The 20,486-nt window shown below is 39.0% G+C and overlaps 2 protein-coding genes across 2 annotated transcripts; one reads left to right on the forward strand and one right to left on the reverse strand.

Moving 5' to 3' along the window:
* The first annotated feature begins 3,164 nt into the window (after nt 1-3,164).
* On the forward strand, nt 3,165-6,265 carry LOC138901775 (uncharacterized). The gene is made up of 5 exons (XM_070189564.1): nt 3,165-3,390; nt 4,572-4,924; nt 5,403-5,593; nt 5,647-6,001; nt 6,074-6,265. Exons 1-5 carry the CDS (start codon nt 3,165-3,167, stop codon nt 6,263-6,265), a joined length of 1,317 nt encoding a protein of 438 aa, XP_070045665.1.
* Nucleotides 6,266-14,313: 8,048 nt separating this feature from the next.
* Nucleotides 14,314-19,147, reverse strand: LOC104099904 (protein DETOXIFICATION 29-like). Its single transcript, XM_009607041.4, has 8 exons — nt 18,649-19,147; nt 17,995-18,536; nt 16,650-16,736; nt 16,233-16,289; nt 15,902-16,140; nt 15,680-15,798; nt 15,175-15,261; nt 14,314-14,659 (listed from the first exon to the last, which is right to left on the reverse strand). The coding sequence occupies exons 1-8, from the start codon at nt 18,919-18,921 to the stop codon at nt 14,588-14,590; spliced, it is 1,476 nt and encodes a 491-aa protein (XP_009605336.1). The 5' UTR covers nt 18,922-19,147; the 3' UTR covers nt 14,314-14,587.
* Between the last annotated feature and the right edge of the window lie 1,339 nt (nt 19,148-20,486).

Below are 20,486 nucleotides of genomic sequence, written 5' to 3' on the forward strand. Positions count from 1 at the left end.
TATAAGCATAATCTTTATAAATAATTATATTAACTATTTAATTTTAATAAATTATAATAGCATCTATCTAAGTAAATTTTCTAAGTTATAATTAAGTATGTGAGTAATTTCTCACACACACACATACACTATATTGTAATTGATGCTAATAACTTCTTTTTTCATTCGTTCATCACTAATAATGCATGACATAGATTAATCGATATATAGGTCGAGACGTTTTGATGAATCATCAATTAATATTCATTGATACATCTAAGTAAGTTATAAGTCGATGAATCAATTTACAAATAGATATATTTGATGATAAAGTATATATACTAATTAGTATTTTCCCAAGTCTATCCCTAAAAGAACCCGACCCTGTGGTCCTAGCGCTTCGTGTTCTTATATATATATATATATATACACACACACAAACACACTTCACTGTAATACTTTAACTATATATATATAGCTTGTTATAGTATATGTTAGTGTGTATATATATAGCTTGTTAAAGTTTGACCATGTTTGACCTATTAATTTAACTCGTTTACTTAATACTAATATCTTCTTTCGTTTATTTAATTTATGATCCATATATATATATATATATATATATATATATATATATATATATATATATATATATATATTCAAAGATGTTTAGTATTAATTCTTTTATTTTTCATTCATTCATCACTAATAATGCATGGCGTAGCTAGATTAATCGATATAAGTCGAGACGTTTTGTTTTTACTATTAGTCGATATAGGTCAAACGTTTTATTTTTAATATTTATCGATGCATCTAAGTAAGTTATAAGTCGATGAATCAATTTACAAATAGCATGTTATATATAGTATATGTTAGTGTATTCATTATTTGTATTACAAAAGTATTAACGAATTACATTTATATTATTTAGATAGTAAATATAAAAGTAATTCGAAAGTTTGATCAATGTTGACGTAATAACCTACCAACTTTGGTCGGTTATTTTGCAGAAAATAACAATTACCGACCAACGTTGGTCGGTATTTAGTTTTAAAAAAATATAAATTTTTTTCCCCAGTTTCCGTTCAACCTGGACGGTTTTTGGTCGCTTTTTTTGACCGACCAACGTTGGTCGGAAATAGTTGGTCGATTTTTAACAGATTTTTAGTAGTGAATGCAAGAAACAAGATTTTTAGAACAACAGTATCGCCGAGAGGTAGAAGTTACAATGGATGGCCAAATAATATACTATCGAGTGCACTGTCTGTATTAGTATAGTGTTGAGAAAGATATCATAACCGCAGCGACTAGCAAATCTTTCTATTGACTGATCGCGCCTTGACGTTATTTAGACAACAAGTTAATAGGTTGAGTAGAAACTATTTGAACTCGGTATTTAATCATTCCCGAAGTTTATACTTTACTCTTCTCAAATATAATATCGTTAAATCCCAAACATCTACTCGATTAATGTTTGAGATGAACTTATTAAAGATTCATTAGGATTCTGACTGGCTTCCAAGGGATAGGTGATCCTTCAAATTATCCAACCCTACGGAAATTTAAACAATCACAATTGAAGAAGAGCTAGTCCTTTTTCTTCTCTTTCCTGCGGCGTAAATTTCACAAATGGTCATATAGTTATGATTTTTTTTCCACTAAAGTCATATAACTTTGTTTTCTTACACAAAATCATATAACTATGATTTTTTTTTACCAAAGTCATAAAACTATGTTTTTTCACACAAAAATCATAAAATTATTTACTAACTCACACAAAAATCATAGTGATTGAAAAATATAATTTTTCAGTAGTATTTTCTTCTTTTGTGGTTTTTATTTTCTTATTTTCATTCTAATAAATAATAATCCAATTAAAATAGGGATGAGCCAACCCGACCTGGCCCACCCGACCTAATACTCAAGTAAAAAAATTAAAATAATACTAAAAGTAAATAGTAAATCCTTCAAAACATGATACTTCTATCTTTTATTTTTCTTTTCAAGATTTTTATTCAAATCGATAGCATTTTTATTTCAAGTGCTCTCTAATTATACCTTTTATTTCCTTTTTTTTTGGTCAGAATCTCATGCATTCCGAACTAAGTTTCTTATGGGGGAAGAATTTACTTTTAATATTATTTTAACTTACGTATATGGGTATTGGGTCAGGCCAGGTTGGGTCATTCCTATTTTAAGAAAAAAATATAAAATTAATAGGCTGGCCGAAACTAATTGCATTTGCTAGCCAAAATATATATATAGAATATGTATATTATATGTATATAACACACACATATATATATATATATATATATAAAAAATATTTTATTGACTATTATTTTTTATAATAGCTAAAAATATACTCATATTTCTCCTATTTTAATTGGATAATTATTTATTAGATTGAAAATAAAAAATAAAAAAATGTAAAATAAGAAAGTACTAACGTAAAATTTATTTTTCGACCACTATGATTTTTGTGTGAGTTAGTGAAAGTTTTATGATTTTTGTGTGGGAAAATAAAGTGTTTACCCGAAAAACAGATAAAGTTAAATTTATACGTAGTTCTAAAGATACGTGATATAACTTGGTACAAATCGGGAAAGATAAATAAATGAATATTGAGATTTGTTGTAAAAGAAATGAAATCAAATCAAATGGATTAGTTAGCCTAAGCCTTCCAGTTTTATCACCTCCAAATTGAGTGAAGAACGATTGGTAGAGGAAACAATATGACTAAATATCAAAAGCCCAAAAAGGATAGTATTTGCTCTCTTTTCTGTATATCTCAGAATGAATCTGTTCATCTTACAAATGATAATAACTCTTAATATAGTGAGAAAATTCCATTTTGGATATAATTAAAAATAGATAGTGGGGATCCCATGATAGATTAATTAATTAGCTTTTTCTTGATTCAAGCCGTGATTTTGGCTGAGATTCTCTCCCAAATGCGGCTATAACGTCTCTTTTGTTTCTTGGTTCGATCTAGATCTTGGCCGATCTCAAGCTTGACCGGTCCCTGGGTCTCGATCTCGACCTTGACTCGATCTCGATCTTGGCCGGCTTCGGTATTGATCGGTCTCTGGGTCTCGAGCTAGATCTTGACTCGATCACGATATTGATCGGTCTCTAGGGCTCGAGCTCGACAACCTAACTTCGTATCATGGCTCGATATTACAATGATGAACTTTGGACCATCATGTTTCAATCTCGATTATTCATACGAAGGGCATATTCAGTTTTGCCCGTATACAGATAGTCCCCTCGTTTCTCGGAAAGAAGATGACGAGAAACAATATGAATTACCGAAGTCCGACTTGGTGGATGATGATGTGAGCGACGAGCCCAATTATGGCGTATGTAATAAACGCCATGTCGGTCCAGTTACCAAGACATTAAATGCGCGTCAGTTGATGGTCGGCCACTATCAGTTTTAAACCGTCGTTGTGAAACCAATAAATAGCTCCTTTCTTCATCATTCCAAACTTTTACTTTCAAATCCTTTTCCTTCCTATCTTCATAGTTTTTTGCCTTCTCCATAGCTCCTTATTTCCAGGTTTTCAAATTTCTTTGCTTGTTCTTCTTAAAACACCAAATACTTCAATCTCCATTCTCCTTTGTTCACAGAAACTAAATAGCAAATATATCTAAAAATGTTACACAGAAAGAGGCTACTTCCTCATCTCGGCTGGCCGACGAGAAACTAGTGGTGGAGCCACGCCTTGAAGAGTTATTCCCGGGGGTGTGTGTTATTGATTCCGACTTTAAGGTCGAGAAACTCTCATCGGTTGCCGGTCAATGCGAGCCGGTATCGGGATATATATGCTCGATACCCAAAAGTCTTCTTGATCTGGTAAAGAAAGATAGCAATTGGGAAAATAAATGGGTTATGATACCGACACCGGAGGAAGCGATCACTACCCACGTGGAAGGGTACCTGAGTGTTTACACTTATCCTTTAACACTAGGTCCCCTCGATCCGGTCATCGTCGATTTTTGCAAGAAATACCAGGTGACCCTCAGCCAAATTCACCCTTCTTTCTGGAGGATCGTGATACTGCTCCGTTTCTTTGTGAGCAAAATCGACGGGCTTCCTTTCACCCTCGACCACCTCGTAAGGTTATATAGCCCTCGACTCTACCGAGGTGGGATGATAAAGCTTCAACGCCGGGCCACCAAGGCGTTCACCTCGAGTATAGATGGAGACAAAGATTGTGGCTGGATGGGCCCGTTTGTTCGGATGAAGACCTCGAACCTAATTCTAGCTGAGAGTATGCCATTTCCTGAGAAATGGAATATGAAACGTAAATATGATCCCGTTTTTAGTTTTTGTTGTTTTTACTTCTTCATCTTTTCTTATTAGTGTTTTTCTTGATGCAACCATTGCTTGGATGCCGGGTGCGGTTCCCCACCTCGAGAACTGGGTTAGGTTCCTGGTTTCGACGTCAACGCGCGCGTGGTGCGATTTGTCAAAGGGCCGGTGGGAGGCTCGTACTCATGGTAAGCCTTCTTCTTGGCTTACCGATTTGCCTATCATTCAAGTATTGTTTCTCAAGTATGAGTTTATTTACTTTCTCCTTTTGTAGGTCTCGGAAAGGATGCAGCTTTGAGACCCTCGTCCTGTGATGAAGAAGTTTTACCGCCTATCTCGAAACCGGCGATGGTGATTAAGAGAAAGAGGGCCTCGAACTCCGAGGGTCAAAAACCCACGAAGAGAGCGGCCCGTAAACCCAAGGGGAACACAATCCCATTGACTATGGAGTCAGTTCTGAGACTAAGGGATGAAGAAGAAGAAGAAGAAGAAGAAGAAGAAGAAGAAGAAGAAGAAGAAGAAGAAGAAGATGGTTCTGGGCTGGTGGTCCATGCACGAGCCGACACCAATATTCAGAAAACTTCGGGATCGGTGGGGGCTGATACTGCTCCATCCATGCTTGATCAGGTCGAGAAGGAGACTTCGACCCAAGTTCCCGAGTCAAGGGGGTCCGAAGATGTTTTACCTCGGGGCAAAGAGACCGTCGAAGAGGCGGTGGATGCCGGTACAGAAACCAAGCTCGAGGCTCCCTAAGACGGAGACGACTCCCTAAAAGACATAATCGGGGCAATAGAGATCGGGGATTCCCCTTCTTTTCCTTCATTTTCCCAGTCGATGATACGCGACGCTCAAGCTGTGGAGACTTGTCACGGGGAGGGAGCTCATGGAGAGGAAGATCCTTTTCATGGTTATTTTGTCGGGGTTGAAGATGTCACCGGTCCGAGTGACTTGGAGGCTCCGAAGAAGAGCTCGCGCGAGGTGGGAGCGCCTTGTTTTTTCAACGAAGCCCAAAAGGCCCCGAACCGGGTAAGTTCATATTTTCTTTGTCAATTTTCATACTTGTGTTTTTCTTCCCTTGTATAATTCCTTATTTCTATTTTTGTAGGCTTCTGCGCTCTATCAAGAGGCATTTTTCCGATCCCGAGGGGAGTTGAGATGGTGCAAAGTCAAAGTCCGGGGGCTTACTGAGGAGAGAGATGCCTTCAAGCTTCTCAGTGAGAAGAGAGAAGGAGAAGCAAAAGGACTTTGGGCTGAGCTAGAAGCAATTCGGAAAGAACAAGCTGATCTGCCGAGAAGGTAAAAAGAATCTTTGAAGTTAATGACATTGACTTGGGTATGATGGCTAATAGTTCGGTCCCACAGGTCCAACAAAAGCTCGATGTGATCAGGCAGCTTCGTGTTGAAGTGGACACAGTGAAAATGAAGGCCGAGGAATGGAAGAAGAATATAGACTGCCTCGCCTCAGAAAAGGAGGCTGCCCGAACTCAACTGGTCTCGGCTCAGACCCAACTCCGACGTTTTAAAGAGAAAGCCTTGGTGCAAGCCAAGAAAATCAAGGAGTTCCAGTCTCGGTTGGGCTCAGCAACTTCTGATCGAGAGAGACTGGCCACAGAACTTGCAGCGGCCAAATCGGAGGTCGAAATAGCCACGGCTAATGCTGATGCAGTGGTGGCCGTCTATCGGTCCGATGCTGAAGCTGTTCAGGTTTGAGCAAATGAGGTTGTTGAGGCTGCTCAGGCTCGAGAAAACTGGGTTGCCGAGCATGCTAAATGCCAGTCTCGAAGGGAGACTCTCGAGGATATCCATGCTCGTGGCTTCGATATTACAGCCGAGATCGAGAATGCTAAGGAGCTTGAAGCCAAAACCAGAGTGCTGGCCTTTCCTGATGATGATGATACCGGGAGTATGAGCGAATCTGAAAGTGAAAGAGGCCTCGAGTGCGAAGATGCTGCTCCCGAAGAGGACTAAGTCTTTTAGTATTTTTTGTGTTTCTTTTAAGACTGTTTTGGTCTTTTGTAGAGAAACTTGATCGGGCCATGCTGCCCTTGTAAATGATTTTTGACATATATATAAAAACTTTCTTCCTTTCCATTTTATAACTTTGTGAAGTTGTATTCTAAGATCTGAGGTTTAGACAATTTGATTGAAACTGAATTAGTATAGCCCTTAGACTTTATGATCGAGTGAGTGCTTGCTCGAACTCTAAGTAAGATAACCCTTAGGTTTTTTGAGTGAGGATGATTTTCTCGAACTCAAGGCAAAAAACAGCCCTTAGGCTTTTATAAAAAGATTCTTTATGGATTTGTCCCTTTTTCGGCTTTTATTTGCAAAAACTTGTAATGTCTTAGCATAGAATTGTTCGAGAGTTCAAACAATTTTGTACTCATTAGAGTTTTCGAGGCTTGATATTATCGATGCCTTTTATGATTTTGCCGGGGGTAGCCTTTTTAACCGGTTTATTAAAGAAGTCGAAGGCCTGTTTTATTACGGAATTCGGACATCTCCAAACCGTGTTAATTTGACCGTAGCCTCTTTAGTGCGGGATTTGCCTCTTGGGCTTATTTCCCCGTTTTACTTCGAGCTTGCCCGAAGTGTCAGTCCCCGAGTGGGGTGGCCGTGGCCTATAAAATCGAGGGTTGCCTAAAAGGTCTTATGATCTCGAAGTTTATATAATTCGATCTCGTTTATTTTTCGGACGGCAGTCCCCGATTGTGGGGGTAACCATCCAAACTCCGGTCATGGTCGGCCCTTAAGCCTTTTTATATAATAGATCGAGAATATGAAGTAGAAAAACTTTTCTAAGGTACGAGATATTGGTAAAGAAGAATACTTCTCTTTATATATCATTATACATGCGTAGATGTTTTGTGCCAGGGCTCGAGCAAATTACACGGGCATGGTTTGTTTGACCTTTTTTCCCTTACAAAATTTTCTTATCGAGACCCTGCTGCCATGAAGTAACTTCCTCGCATCAAGCTTGATATTCGAGGGCAATGCCCCCCAGTATTCGAGGTTGATTGTAAAGAGGCATCAGATACTGTTGAATTGTTCTAAGTTAGCACAATCAATGTTGCCTCATTAAAAACCTCGCAGGAAAACCCATTTTGGGACAAAACCGATCCAAGGAAAAAAGAGTGCAACGCGTGCTTTCAGACCTAAAGGCTTCGTGTTGAAGAGACCATCACTGTTTCTGGTCGAACACCTGCAAGTTTTAGTTTTAAACTATAAATGAAAATGGGAGGTGCCGTACCTTAGCAGTAGTATCGTTTTAGGTGTGATACGTTCCAGTTTCTCGGTAGTTGTTTACCGTTTATCATGCCGAGCTTATAGGATCCTTTTCCGATGATTTCGAGAACCTGATACGATCCTTCCCAGTTCGGACCCTGTTTCCCTTTATTCGGATTTCGGGTGTTGAGGATGACTTTCTTTAGCACCAAGTCCCCGATTTTAAAATGTCGAAGATTGGTTCTTCAGTTGTAGTACCTTTCGATACGTTGTTTTTGGGCGGCCAATCGGACGAGAGTGTTTTTGCGTCTTTCGTCCAACAATTCTAGGCTCATATTCATGGTCTCGTTATTCGAATCCTCTGTTGCATATCGAAACCTGATGCTAGATTATCCGACCTCGATCGGGATCAGAGCTTCGGCGCCATAAACCAACAAGAACGGTGTTGCTCCGGTACTAGATTTCGATGTTGTGCGGTATGCCCATAGGACCTTGGGTAGTATTTCTCTCCATTTTCCTTTGGCGTCAGTCAATCTCTTCTTAAGATTTTGGATGATAGTTTTATTGGTCAATTTGGCTTGTCCGTTCCCGCTAGGATGATAAGGTGTTGATAGGATCCTTTTGATCTTGTGATCCTCGAGAAATTTAGTTACTTTACTGCCAATAATTTATTTTTCATTATCACATACAATCTCGGAGGGCATCCCGAAGCGGCATATGATGTGGTCCCAAATGAAGTCTATGACTTCCTTTTCTCTGACTTTCTCGAAAGTCTGTGCTTTAACCCATTTAGAGAAATTATCAGTCATAAACAAAATATACTGAAACTTACCTGGGGTCGATGGTAGAGGGCCAACAATGTCCATTCCCCATTTCATGAAGGCCATGGGGACAGGACCGAGTGGAGTAGTTCCCCGGGTTGATGAATCATGGGCGCATGCCTTTGGCATTTGTCGCATTTTTGGACGAACTCCCTTGCATCCTTGCCCATATCGATCCAATAATACCCTACTCTGATTATTTTGTGGACCAGTGAATCGGTACATGAATGATTTCCATAAGTGCCCTCGTGAATTTTCCGTAGGATGTAGTCGGTATCTCCCGGTCCCAAACATATTACTAATGGTCCATCAAACGTCCTTCTAAACAGCGTTCCGTCTTCGGACAAGGTGCACCGTGATGCCTTTATGCGCAGAGCTCTCGACTCTTTTGGATTTGATGGAAGCTTCCCGTTCTTTAAGTACTCTATGTATTTGTTTCTCCAATCCAGTTTAAACTTGTGGAGTTTATCTCGGCATGACTTTCTTCGATTACCGATCTCATGAGTTGTACGACAGTCCACGGGTTGAGTTTGTCCTCTTCGACCGATGAACCTAAATTTGCAAGAGCGTCGGCCTCGCTGTTCTGTTCTCGAGGTACATGTTGCAAGGTCCATTCCTTAAATCGATGTAGAGTCACCTGTAGTTTATCCAAGTACCTCTGCATTCGATCCTCTCGGACTTCAAAAGTCCCGTTAACTTGGTTTACCACGAGGAGGGAATCACACTTAGCCTCTATGACCTCCGCTCCCAAGCTTCTAGCTAGTTCGAGACCTGCAATCATGGCCTCATACTCGGCCTCATTATTAGTTAATTGCGTAGTTTTGATAGACTGTCTAACTACATTACCTGTGGGTGATTTTAGTACGATGCCTAGTCCGGACCCCTTCACGTTCGATGCACCGTCCGTAAAGAGGGTCCACACTCCCAAAGATGTACCCGATTTTATTAGTAACTCTTTTTCGATCTCGGGAATGAAGGTTGGCGTAAAGTCAACCATGAAGTTTGCCAAGATTTGAGACTTGATGGCGGTTCGGGGTCGATACTCAATATCGTACCCACTGATTTCTACGGCCCATTTGGCTAATTGATCCGAAAGTTCGGGTTTGTGCAAAATGTTTCAAAGAGGATAGGTTGTTACAACACATATCAGATGACATGGGAAATATGGTTTTAGTTTCCTAGAGGCGCTTATTAAAGCAAGTGCTAATTTTTCTAAGTGTGGATATTTAGTTTCGGCCTCACCTAAGGTTCGACTGACATAATAAATAGGGAATTGTTTACCTTGTTCTTCTCGAATCAGGACTCCACTTACTGCTACCTCCGAGACTGCTAAGTACAGGTAAAGTTGTTCGTCTACTTTCGGGGTGTGAAGCAGCGGCGGGTTCGATAACTACCGCTTTAGTTCGTCCAAGGCCTGTTGGCATTCCGGTGTCTATGCAAAATTGCTCTTCTTTTTAAGCAGTGAGAAAAATCGGTGGCTCCTATCTAAGGATCTCAAAATGAATCGTCCTAGGGCGGCTATCCGTCCCGTCAGCCTTTGCACGGCCTTTACATTATCCACTACCGTGATATCCTCGATAGCTTTGATTTTATCGGGGTTGATATCGATTCCCCGATTGGACACTATGAAGCCAAGAAACTTGCCCGAGCCAACCCCAAATGCACACTTTTCGGGGTTGAGCTTCATATTGTATTCCCTCAGTATATCGAAAGTTTCCTGCAAATGTTTTAAATGGTCCTCTGCTCGCAGGGACTTAACTAATATGTTATCAATATAAACTTTCATTGATTTTCCTATTTGTTCTTCGAACATTTGGTTTACAAGGCATTGATAAGTTGCACCAAATGTTTTTAGACTGAATGGCATTACATTATAATAGTAGGTGCCGTACTTAGTGATAAATGAGGTTTTTTCCTGATCCTCCGGGTTCATCTGTATCTGGTTGTGCCCGGAGTAGACATCGAGAAAATTGAGAGTCTTGTGGCCGGCCGTGGCATCGATCATACTATCGATATTAGGCAAAGGAAAAGAATCCTTGGGGCATGCTTTATTCAGGTCTTCATAATCTACACACATTCTAAGTTTGTTTCCCTTCTTAGGGACTAACACCACGTTTGCTAGCCATTCGGTGGATTTTACTTCTCGAATGGATCCTATTTTGAGAAGTTTTGTTACCTCGTCCTTGATGAAGGCATGTTTGACCTCAGACTGGGGCCTTCTTTTTTGCTTCACCGGACTGAATTTTGGATCCAAGCTTAGTCTATGAGTGGTGATTTCCGGTGGGATCCCTGTCATGTCAAGATGGGACCAAGAAAAATAGTCCATGTTAGCTATAAGAATTTGAAAAAGCTTTTCCCTGAGCTCGGGACTTAACTCTGTGCCCAGGTATACCTTTCGTTCGGGCAGATGTTCGATTAGTGTGGTTTGCTCTAGTTCTTCGACCGTTGATTTGGTAGTGTTGGAATCATCGGGGACCAAGAAGGATCGAGGGATCCCATAATCATCATCTTCTTCAGTCTTCTTCTTCTCTAGTTGGATGCCGACGCTTGTGATTGCTATTTGGTATCATGTTTTTCCTTCAAATTATATCCCTTTGTTGATGAGAGTGATGATATCGGAATCACTTCATCGACAGCAAACATTTCCTTTGCGGCTGGTTGCTCTCCGTAGATTGTTTTGATTCCCTCTAGTGTTGGGAATTTTAGAACCTGGTGAAGTGTCATGGGTACTGCTCTCATGTTGTGGATCCACGGCCTCCCGAACAGGGCGTTATATCTCATGTCGCCTTTGATCATGTGGAACTTCATTTCTTGGATGGTACCAGCCATGTTAACTAGCAGAATTATCTCGCCCTTAGTAGTTTCACATGCCATATTGAATCCGTTTAGTACCAGGGTTGCGGGCACGACCTGGTCCTGTAGACCGAGTTGCTCTACGACCCTCGATCTAATTATGTTAGCCGAACTACCTGGATCAATTAACACACGCTTAACTTGAGTTTTATTCATAAGTACAGATATTACCAGTGCATCGTTATGGGGCTGCATGATTCCTTCTGCGTCTTCGTCATTAAAGAACAAGGTTCCTTTTGGTATGTAATCCTGGGCTCAAGATCACTTATCTCCTACAATCGACATCTTAGTGCGTTTAAGTACTAGCCCCTGGGGGACATCGATCCCTCTGATGATCATGTGGATAATGTGTTGTGGCTCTTCCTGTTCGTTTTGTCTATTGAACTCTCTGTTTTTGAAATGATTCTTGGCCCGGTCACTTAAAAACTCTCGAAGGTGCCCTTCATTGAATAACCAGACTACCTCTTCTCTCAACTGCCTGCAATCTTCCGTTCTGTGGCCATAGGTGCCATGATACTTGCACATTTGATTGGGATTTCTCTGAGTTGGATCGGTCTGCAGAGGTCGAGGCCATTTAGTATCTTTGATGTGTCTGATAGCCGATACGGTGGCGGATGCATCAATGTTGAAGTTATACTCCGATAACTGTGGTGCTTCCTTAGGTCTGGTATGCCTGTCAGAACCATTCTTGTTCATCAGCCCTCGAGACCCTTGGCCTTGATAACCTCTCTTTTCACCTCGTACGGAGTTGTGTCCTGGTTCGTTGCCCCTACGATCTCCATTATACGACCGATATCGGTCCCTGTTCGACTTCGGTTCTCGATCGATGTCCCTTTTAATAACGGACCCAGAAGGGTCCCCTAACTGGTTGTCTTCGACTCTAATCTTTGATTGATATCGATTATGTACATCGGCCCAGGTAACAACCAGGTACTCAATCAAGTTCTGCTTCAACTGTTGTGAAGCCATTGAGGTTCGTTCGTTTAGTCTTTGGGTGAAATCTTGAACGGCCCAAACGTCCGTGACCGGTGGTAGATCCATTCGTTCCATTTGGAAACGAGATAAGAACTCTCTTAGCATCTCGTTATCTTTTTGCCTTACCTTGAAAAGGTCCGACTTCCTGGTCTCAACCTTTATGGCTTCGGCATGTGCTTTTACAAAAGAATCTGCAAGTATGGCAAAAGAATCGATAGAGTTAGGTGGTAAATTATGATACCATATCATTGCTCCTTTTGAAAGGGTTTCACCGAATTTCTTTAATAATACGGATTCGATCTCACCGTCCTCTAGATCGTTTCTTTTAATGGCACATATGTAAGAGGTGACATATCCGTTAGGGTCGGTCGTTCCATTATATTTAGGAATTTCGGGCATGCGAAACTTCTTGGGGATCGATTTGGGAGATGCGCTCGGGGGGAAGGGCTTTTGTACGAGCTTTTTGGAATCCAAACCCTTCAATATTGGTGGTGCCCCGGGGATCTGATCAACCCTGGAGTTATACGTTTCTATTTTTTTGTCGTTTGCTTCAATCCTCTTTTCTCCTGACTCTATCCGTTTAGTCAGTTCCTCGAGCATCTTTATAATTTCAGGGTTAGTCTCTAATTCTTGTTCATTTGAAATTACTACAGCTGGCTCCGTTTTGTGGGTGACTTCTCGGGGTGGACCGGGCTCAGGCCTGCTCGGTGCCTGGGTTTGGCTCTGCAACTGAGTTATCGCTACCTGTTGAGCTTGCAACATTTCGAAAATCATACGTAGGTTGATCCTGTTCTCTCCAATATTTTGGGTATTTCGAACTGCAGATCGAGTTCCACCATGAATGCTATTTTCGGGGCCAGAATGTTGGTTCGCTTTGATGGCCACATGCGAATTAATGTCAATTGGATCCACGGCCCGATTCCCAACGGGGTCAGTGAGTGGCCTTTCATCGATGGGCGTCAGGTTGTTATTCTCATCTTGATGGCCAACTTCGTTGTCGATAGGTAGGACCATTAATTGAGAGTTCGTCATTTTTAACCTGAAATCAAAGATACTTCCAAGAGCAAGTGTAAAATAGTGTGCTTTACAGAGATTTGTATCAAATAACTACTATTATCCTTATCCCCACGGCGGGCGCCAAACTGTTTACCCGAAAAACGGATAGAGTTGAATTTATACATAATTTTAAGGATACGTAATATAACTTGGTACAAATTGGGAAAGATAAATAAATAAATATTGAGATTAGTTGTAAAAGAAATGAAATCAAACCAAATGGATTAGTTAGCCTAAGCCTTCTAGTTTTATCACCTCCAAGTTGAGTGAAGAACGATTGGTAGAGGAAACAATATGACTAAATATCAAAAGCCCAAAAAGGATAGTATTTGCTCTCTTTTCTGTATATCTCAGAATGAATCCGTTCATCTTACAAATGATAACAACTCTTAATATAGTGAAAAAATCTCATTTTGGATATAATTAAAAATACATAGTGAGGATCCCATGATAGATTAATTAATTAGTTTTTCCTTGATTCAAGCCGTGATTTTCGCCGAGATTCTCTCCCCAAATGCGGTTATAACGGCTCTTTTGTTTCTTGGTTCGATCTCGATCTTGGCCGATCTCAAGCTTGACCGGTCCCTGGGTCTCGAGCTCGACCTTGACTCGATCTTGATCTTGGTCGGTCTCGGTATTGATCGGTCTCTAGGTCTCGAGTTAGATCTTGACTTGATCTCGATATTGATCGGTCTCTGGGGCTCGAGATCGACAACCTAACTTCGTATCATGGCTCGATATTACAATGATGAACTTTGGACCATCATGTTCCAATATCGATTAGTCATACGAAGGGCATATTCGGTTTTGCCCGTATACATAAAGTTATATGACTTTGGTGAAAAAAAATCATAGTTATATGACAATTTGTGAAATTTACCCCTTTCTTGTTAATCTCTCTCTTACTTGTGTCGTTTCTGGTTTGGTTAATTAGAGGTAATTAACTTCTGCTAATTGTTTCCAGTTGTATTTTAAATTCTTAAGTTTTTCTTCGTTCTATTGTTCTTGCAATTTCCATTAAGTTGGAGTTGCCCTTCATTGACATTCCGTATTAACAAGTCAAACTTAAAATTACTTCTGAAAACGAAAAATAAAGGGCTTTTTTTCATTTTTATCCTGCAACTGAAAATAATTAGAGAAGGTAGTCCAAATATACAAAATATACACACTGATTATGTATATTTATATTGCCGATTACTTTTTTTGGCACCCAAAAATGTAATTATCCCAAAAAATAAAACCAAGCCGAAATGGGCAATACTGGAAGAAATTGAAACAGGACATAACCACCTCAACACTGACTCTTTATAATATCATGCCAGGGCTTTAACATTAAGCTGCAACATGATACTAATAAGGATTAACTTGCATCAATTGCTTTAGCCACTGAATCTCCTCCCCATTGTTTTATCCTGTCTCCAGCAAGGGAAGCCTGTAATTTGACAGACGAATTCAACAATGTCTTAATTATCAATTTTGCTGTATGTGAGTGCATTTATTGTCTAGAAGCTTGAATTGGGGTTATTACATACTATGTATGGGAACCTAATAATAGTTCATGCAAAAGTTTTGATCATCCCCTTTGAGAAAGTAATGGTGTTAGGACTTTCACTAAGGGGCGTAAAAACTTAAAGAAGTAAATACACAGAGAAATCAAGTGGATTCAATACATAGTATATATGCATAAAAAAATAATTTTTGCCCAGCGACGACTTAATAAAGTCCTAAAGCAAATTTTTGTGAAGAGACCTTAATTTTTTTTCTTATAACTTCCATATATATATATATATATATATATATTTTGAAGTTTATATTTATAATTTCTTGAGATGCAAAATTGTTAAGTAATAACTTTTTATAATCAATTTCTTTTACTATTTTCTTAGTTGATAATATAGCTATTCTGAAGTGTGTGTTAGTGCCTATGAGCAGACAATAATGGAGTACCTCCTTATTCCAGTTAGTTCTGAGGACCATCGCGATTAGGACAGCAGTCTGAAGACTAGTACCTCCCAGCATTCCTAACCAAATGCCCTACAAAATACAGCACAATAGCAGTGTCACTGGAGCTTTTGTACTTGTTGCTGTCTTGAAAATCAATACCAAAAGGATTTCTTTTTCTGGTATAGAAAGGTTAGACCACTATGTTAAACAACTGAAATATGAGAATCTTACATGAGAAAAAGATGAAGAATATAGAAGAAAAGAAATTAAATGAAATAAAATACTCCATCCATTTCGTTTATGTGAATTTGTTTGACTATCACGAAGCTTAAGGAAAAAAGATAGAAAGACTCTGGAACTTATGATCTTAAACATACCATGATATTTGTATAACTATAAAACCATGTCATTAGAGATAAAAATAACTAACTATAAGAAAATGTCATTCTTTTTTTAAATAAGAAGGAAATAGCGTCACATAAACTGGAATGGGGGCACAAAATCTTACATTGACGCCCATGTTGAAGAGGAAGCCGAGGATGAGACCAATAGGGAGGCCAAATAAATAGTAGCATGCTATGTTCACATATGCAACATAAGCTTGCCATCCTGCTCCAATGGCCACTCCTGCAATTTCAATGATTCTACCCAGTCAAAAACCATCACTATTTGTAATGAGGACAGGAATTGAGCAACAAAAAGATTTTAAAGAGGCAGCGAATATACGTACCAGAAAGAGTAGGTTGAAGACTGTTTATGAACACAGTGACTGCTAACAAAGGTGTAAGCTCATGTACAACCTTCTGGACTTCCTTACTGTTTGTAAATAACAGGGGAAACTTGCTTCGACAAACAAGCAGAACCAGTGCCAGGAGTATACCGAACAGCAGAGAAGTGAACGAGGCTACTATCATTGATATTTTCGCGGTTCTTGGATGTCCTGCCCCTAGTTCATTTGACACCCTTATGCTGCCACATGAACGTCCTTTCTTTCATATTCTACTTATTGATTTAAGAGTTGTGTGAGATAACAAATATTTAAAATCTAAATGGGATCATACCTTACTGCCACATTCAATCCAAGAGACACCATAAACGTCCACGCACAAATGTTTGAGCTGCAATAGAATATAACAGAGTGAATCAGAAAGAGAGAGAACCCTTCCAAATGTGCTGGACATTTTGTTTTCCTATCTGAATGTACTTTTGTGTTTGTTGGAATTGTACAAGTTACCAAATTAGCAATAATATGTTCTGCTTCCCTTTTTAGAGTTGCTAATCAGAAACACTTAAAATATTGATTCTTATGTTCTAGAAAATGCCTTTCAGAACAAGAGGTTTTATTAATCATTACTTTGGTGAATAATCAATTGGAGATTAAACACGGATCATTGCAGTCCAAAAGGAGATGCCATTTTTAAATAACGTTTAAGCTTCAAATTGCCATTTAATAAATTCATTTTGATGTGATCTCTCACCATATAGAAATTGCATCGACAGCTATTTCCGCATTCTTGAGGTACCCGGCAAAGAGAATCAGCGCCATGTAATACCACATCTCTAAGCTGCACAAATCTTGAAAATTAGTTAACATCTAAGCCACTTGATTTGAAGCCTAATCATAACGAAGCAATACAAAAATAGGACAACTGAAGTGCTGATGAAGGAGAATGTGTAGGCATAAGATTATTTAACTTTGAATGTAATCGTGATAACTCATGACCTTATACAAATCTTGGAAAAAAATTATACATACATACTAATATTGGACTGATTTTTCTGGGAAAGGGAATTGTGATACATTTTCCCTTGAAAATTTGGTTTCCACAGCTATAAGTGAGTTGAAATGTAATTTCTTTGATAAAGGAGTTGAAGTGTACTTTCTATGTTTCTAATGAGACTTATTTACACCATAAGGCTGAAGTAAACTAAATCAAATGCTAGCTCCAAATAGCTAGCTATGAAGAACGGCCGACTATTTATCTTCATCCTCAAAGTGTGAATGACTGGACAAAATTATTCGTCTTTGAGTCCAAGAATCCAGAGAACTTAAAAAATGTTATAGCTGTTTTTGCGAGCTGCAGGCTTTCAGCACAATCCAAAATCTGCTGAGATTCTAGATAGTTCTCTTTTAATTTCGCTGTGTGTAAAATTAAGAGAATTTTGAAAACAATGAAACATATGCAATTGGTTACAGATGGATCATGGCCCTATTCTTTATCCCTCTCCGTAGTACCAGCCTCAATCAATTAGAGCACGATATATATGTAGTTAACCAGCGCATTATTTGGTGTGCCTTTGTTGCTTGAACTAAACAACATGAGATGGTCGTAACAATCTCAGGTTGTCTAAAATAACTTCGTGGTTGTTTGGACTATTAAACAACCTGATCTCATGTTATTTAAACAATTCTTAGGTTGTCTAAACAACTTCCTGGTGTTTGAATTAAAAACCCTGTATTTGTGTTGAACACCTCACCCTTCTTTTTCTCTCTCTCTCACAGTTCACACCTATTAGGACCAAAAAAAAGGAAGAGGAGGAAAAAAGTTTGAAAGTAGAGATTGCATCTTTTACCCACATTTTTATTAATTTTAATCAGATACAAAATCACTTAATCATCTTTGATATAGTCAAAGTCCCTCTTTCTTCATTCAAGACTTGGGGGTGTTTTTGCCCCAATATCCTCCAACTTACTATTGGGAATTAATTGGTGCATTAAAATGGTTGCAAGATTGGGATCATGGATGCCTTGACTAGAGCATGCACTGGAAAGATCACAAAGATGAATGATTTAAAAAGGCTTCAGCGATCGAAGAAACTTACCAGATCATGACTGCAGATGCAAAAGACAATCGGACAAATCCCCATAGATTTTGAAAAGCCTTGCAAGAAAAACCAGACCAAGCTTGACCACATGTCCCACTAAATATATACGCGAGATTGGCCAGCACCATGAACCACGAGGATGCATTAAGCGCCAACGCAGCACCCGGCAGTCCCCATCCCATCTTGAGCATCAACAGCCAGCTAAACAAAGTATGCCCAACTACTGTAACCCCTGCTATAGCGGCCATCACCATGACCTTGCTCTGAGCTTGCAAAAACTTCCTGATGGGGAAGTTGATTGCATTGGCGAAAAGCTGCGGAATCATCCACACTGCGAATGTCCCCGCCCATTTTGATATCTCAGGATCTTGACCGATGAGTTTTAGGAGAGACGTGGCGAACATGTAAGGAAACATTAACACCAGGGCTGTGGTACCTACAATAATCCACGATCTCTGCATGTAAATCCCCAGCATTTCGAGCTGTTTTGCTCCATATGCTTGCCCACAAAGCGTCTCTAATGCACTTCCCATCCCGAACTGTACATTGTCACAAAAATGTTAATGTCATCATCAAAATATATATCACTCCATCACAAGACATACTATATATAAACAGTTAGCTAGATAGATGGGGGATAAATGATTATACCATGATTCCAAAGGCAAAACCGGCAATAACAGAGTTTTGAACGGAGATGGCAGCGAGTTGGATGGTTCCGATATGGCCAGCAAAGATTTGAGTAATGGCATTAATTGAATACTGGCAAACCAAAGTAAAAACTGCTGGAGCAGCAAGGTACCACAGCTTCTTGGACTCGCTCGAAAAATCACGAATCAAATCTTTAACTCCACGGTTAGGTAATTGGATGTCATCTGCATCAGAATTACTTGATGTCAGAAGTAACACATTAGCTTCCTCCATCGATGCCCTGAACAACGCTTGCTGGAGGGAATCTGAGATAACTACAAGTTTTGCTCCGTTTTCTATTCATCATCTAATCATGTTCACGACATCTTTTATTTTAAAATCTTCCTCTGGCAAAAAATAATCCGTTGACTTTTGCACGATGCTTTAAATATTTAAGGAATCTTACAAGTGATGTCATCCTACTAATATTAGTACGTGAGGAAAATGTTATCGTTTGTTAACGAAACATGACTTCTCAAAAATCTTAGCGTGAGTCATTTTACATAAAACTCAAATGGTATCTCTCTTAGCCCATACCTTCAGGCTGAACTGATGTCTCTTGCTCCTTACACCATATATAACAAAAACGAGAAAGGTCTTAAACAATGTTGCAAATGCGTTATATAATCGTACACAAATGTCAACGTCTATACTTTGATACCAAGTACGCTCTGCCTTCTCTATAGAAGCAGTCAAATGAGTTTCGGAGTGAATTAACTTCCTTGATAATGGCTTAATATACAGTTTTTGACTAATATTGTCCCTTATCTTTGATGATAGGTTTATTTTGGTCCCTCAAATATAACACTGAGCATATTTAGTCTCTTAAGTATGTTAAAGTGAGCACCTTTAGTCTCACACAATATGTTCAAAAACTAACGGTGTTATTCAACTTTGATTCATAAAGCAAATCTTCTGCTCTGAAGGAAAATGTTTCCTCTCCTTTTATTGGATAACGCAAATTATCACTTTAATTACTCATTTTTAGATAATGTCTTCTAAAATTTTGACCTTGAAAATATCCCCTTATGTGCCAGTTTTCAATGAGAAAATGACACTGTATAGCCGCTATAAAAATAATAGGCTAAAAATATATAAATTTTTAGGTTGTTTTATGCAATCTAATATACAAATTTTATACATTTTTTGGCTATTATTTTTACAGCGGCTATACAGTGTCATTTTCTCATTGAAAACTGGCACAGAAGGAGATATTTTCAAGGTCAAAATTTTAGAAAGACATTATCTAAAAATGAGGAATTAAAGTGATAATTTGCGTTATCCAATAAAAGGAGAGTAAACGTTTTGTTTCAGAGCACAAGATTTGCTTCATGAATTAGAGTTGGGTAACACTGTTAGTTTTTGAACACATTGTGTGAGTGAGACTAAAGGTGCTCTACTTTAGCATACTTTAGGGACTAAATATGCTCAAGACTAAATTTAAGAGACCAAAATACACTTACCCTCAAAGATAAGGGACAATATTGGCCAAAAACTCGCTTAATATATGTATATATATATATATATATAGAAAGCTCTATGATGGGAAACTACCACATAGATTTTGGAGAGAAATCAAACCAATTATATAGCACCAATCATATGAAGCTGACATTCATTCACACTGGTTCTGGTTCATCCTGCTTTTGCTCTTCTAACGTAAAAGTTGACCGGCCATTCGTCAAAGCCCAAGCATCCAATGGACATCTCAGTGGCGGGATTTGATACCTGTATCCTATCGAAGTTGCATTTTAGTGATCCCCGAACATAAAGGGGAGCTTTTTTTAAGCCGGTTGCTT

This window comes from Nicotiana tomentosiformis, chromosome 11, assembly GCF_000390325.3.
Source record: "Nicotiana tomentosiformis chromosome 11, ASM39032v3, whole genome shotgun sequence".
NCBI classification, from domain to species: Eukaryota; Viridiplantae; Streptophyta; class Magnoliopsida; order Solanales; family Solanaceae; genus Nicotiana; species Nicotiana tomentosiformis.

What these genes read in the sequence shown, in the direction of transcription:
- LOC138901775 (XM_070189564.1), top strand. Translation starts at nt 3,165, where the DNA reads ATGATGAACTTTGGACCATCATGTTTCAATCTCGATTATTCATACGAA. An exon ending in TACCAAGACATTAAATGCGC is followed by an intron (nt 3,391 to 4,571) that starts GTCAGTTGATGG and finishes CTCCTTTTGTAG; the next exon opens with GTCTCGGAAAGGATGCAGCT. An exon ending in CCGATGCTGAAGCTGTTCAG is followed by an intron (nt 6,002 to 6,073) that starts GTTTGAGCAAAT and finishes GCTAAATGCCAG; the next exon opens with TCTCGAAGGGAGACTCTCGA.
- LOC104099904 (XM_009607041.4), bottom strand. Translation starts at nt 18,921, where the DNA reads ATGGAGGAAGCTAATGTGTTACTTCTGACATCAAGTAATTCTGATGCA. An exon ending in GGATTGAATGTGGCAGTAAG is followed by an intron (nt 16,141 to 16,232) that starts GTATGATCCCAT and finishes TTCATGTGGCAG; the next exon opens with CATAAGGGTGTCAAATGAAC. An exon ending in GAACTAACTGGAATAAGGAG is followed by an intron (nt 14,660 to 15,174) that starts GTACTCCATTAT and finishes GTCAAATTACAG; the next exon opens with GCTTCCCTTGCTGGAGACAG.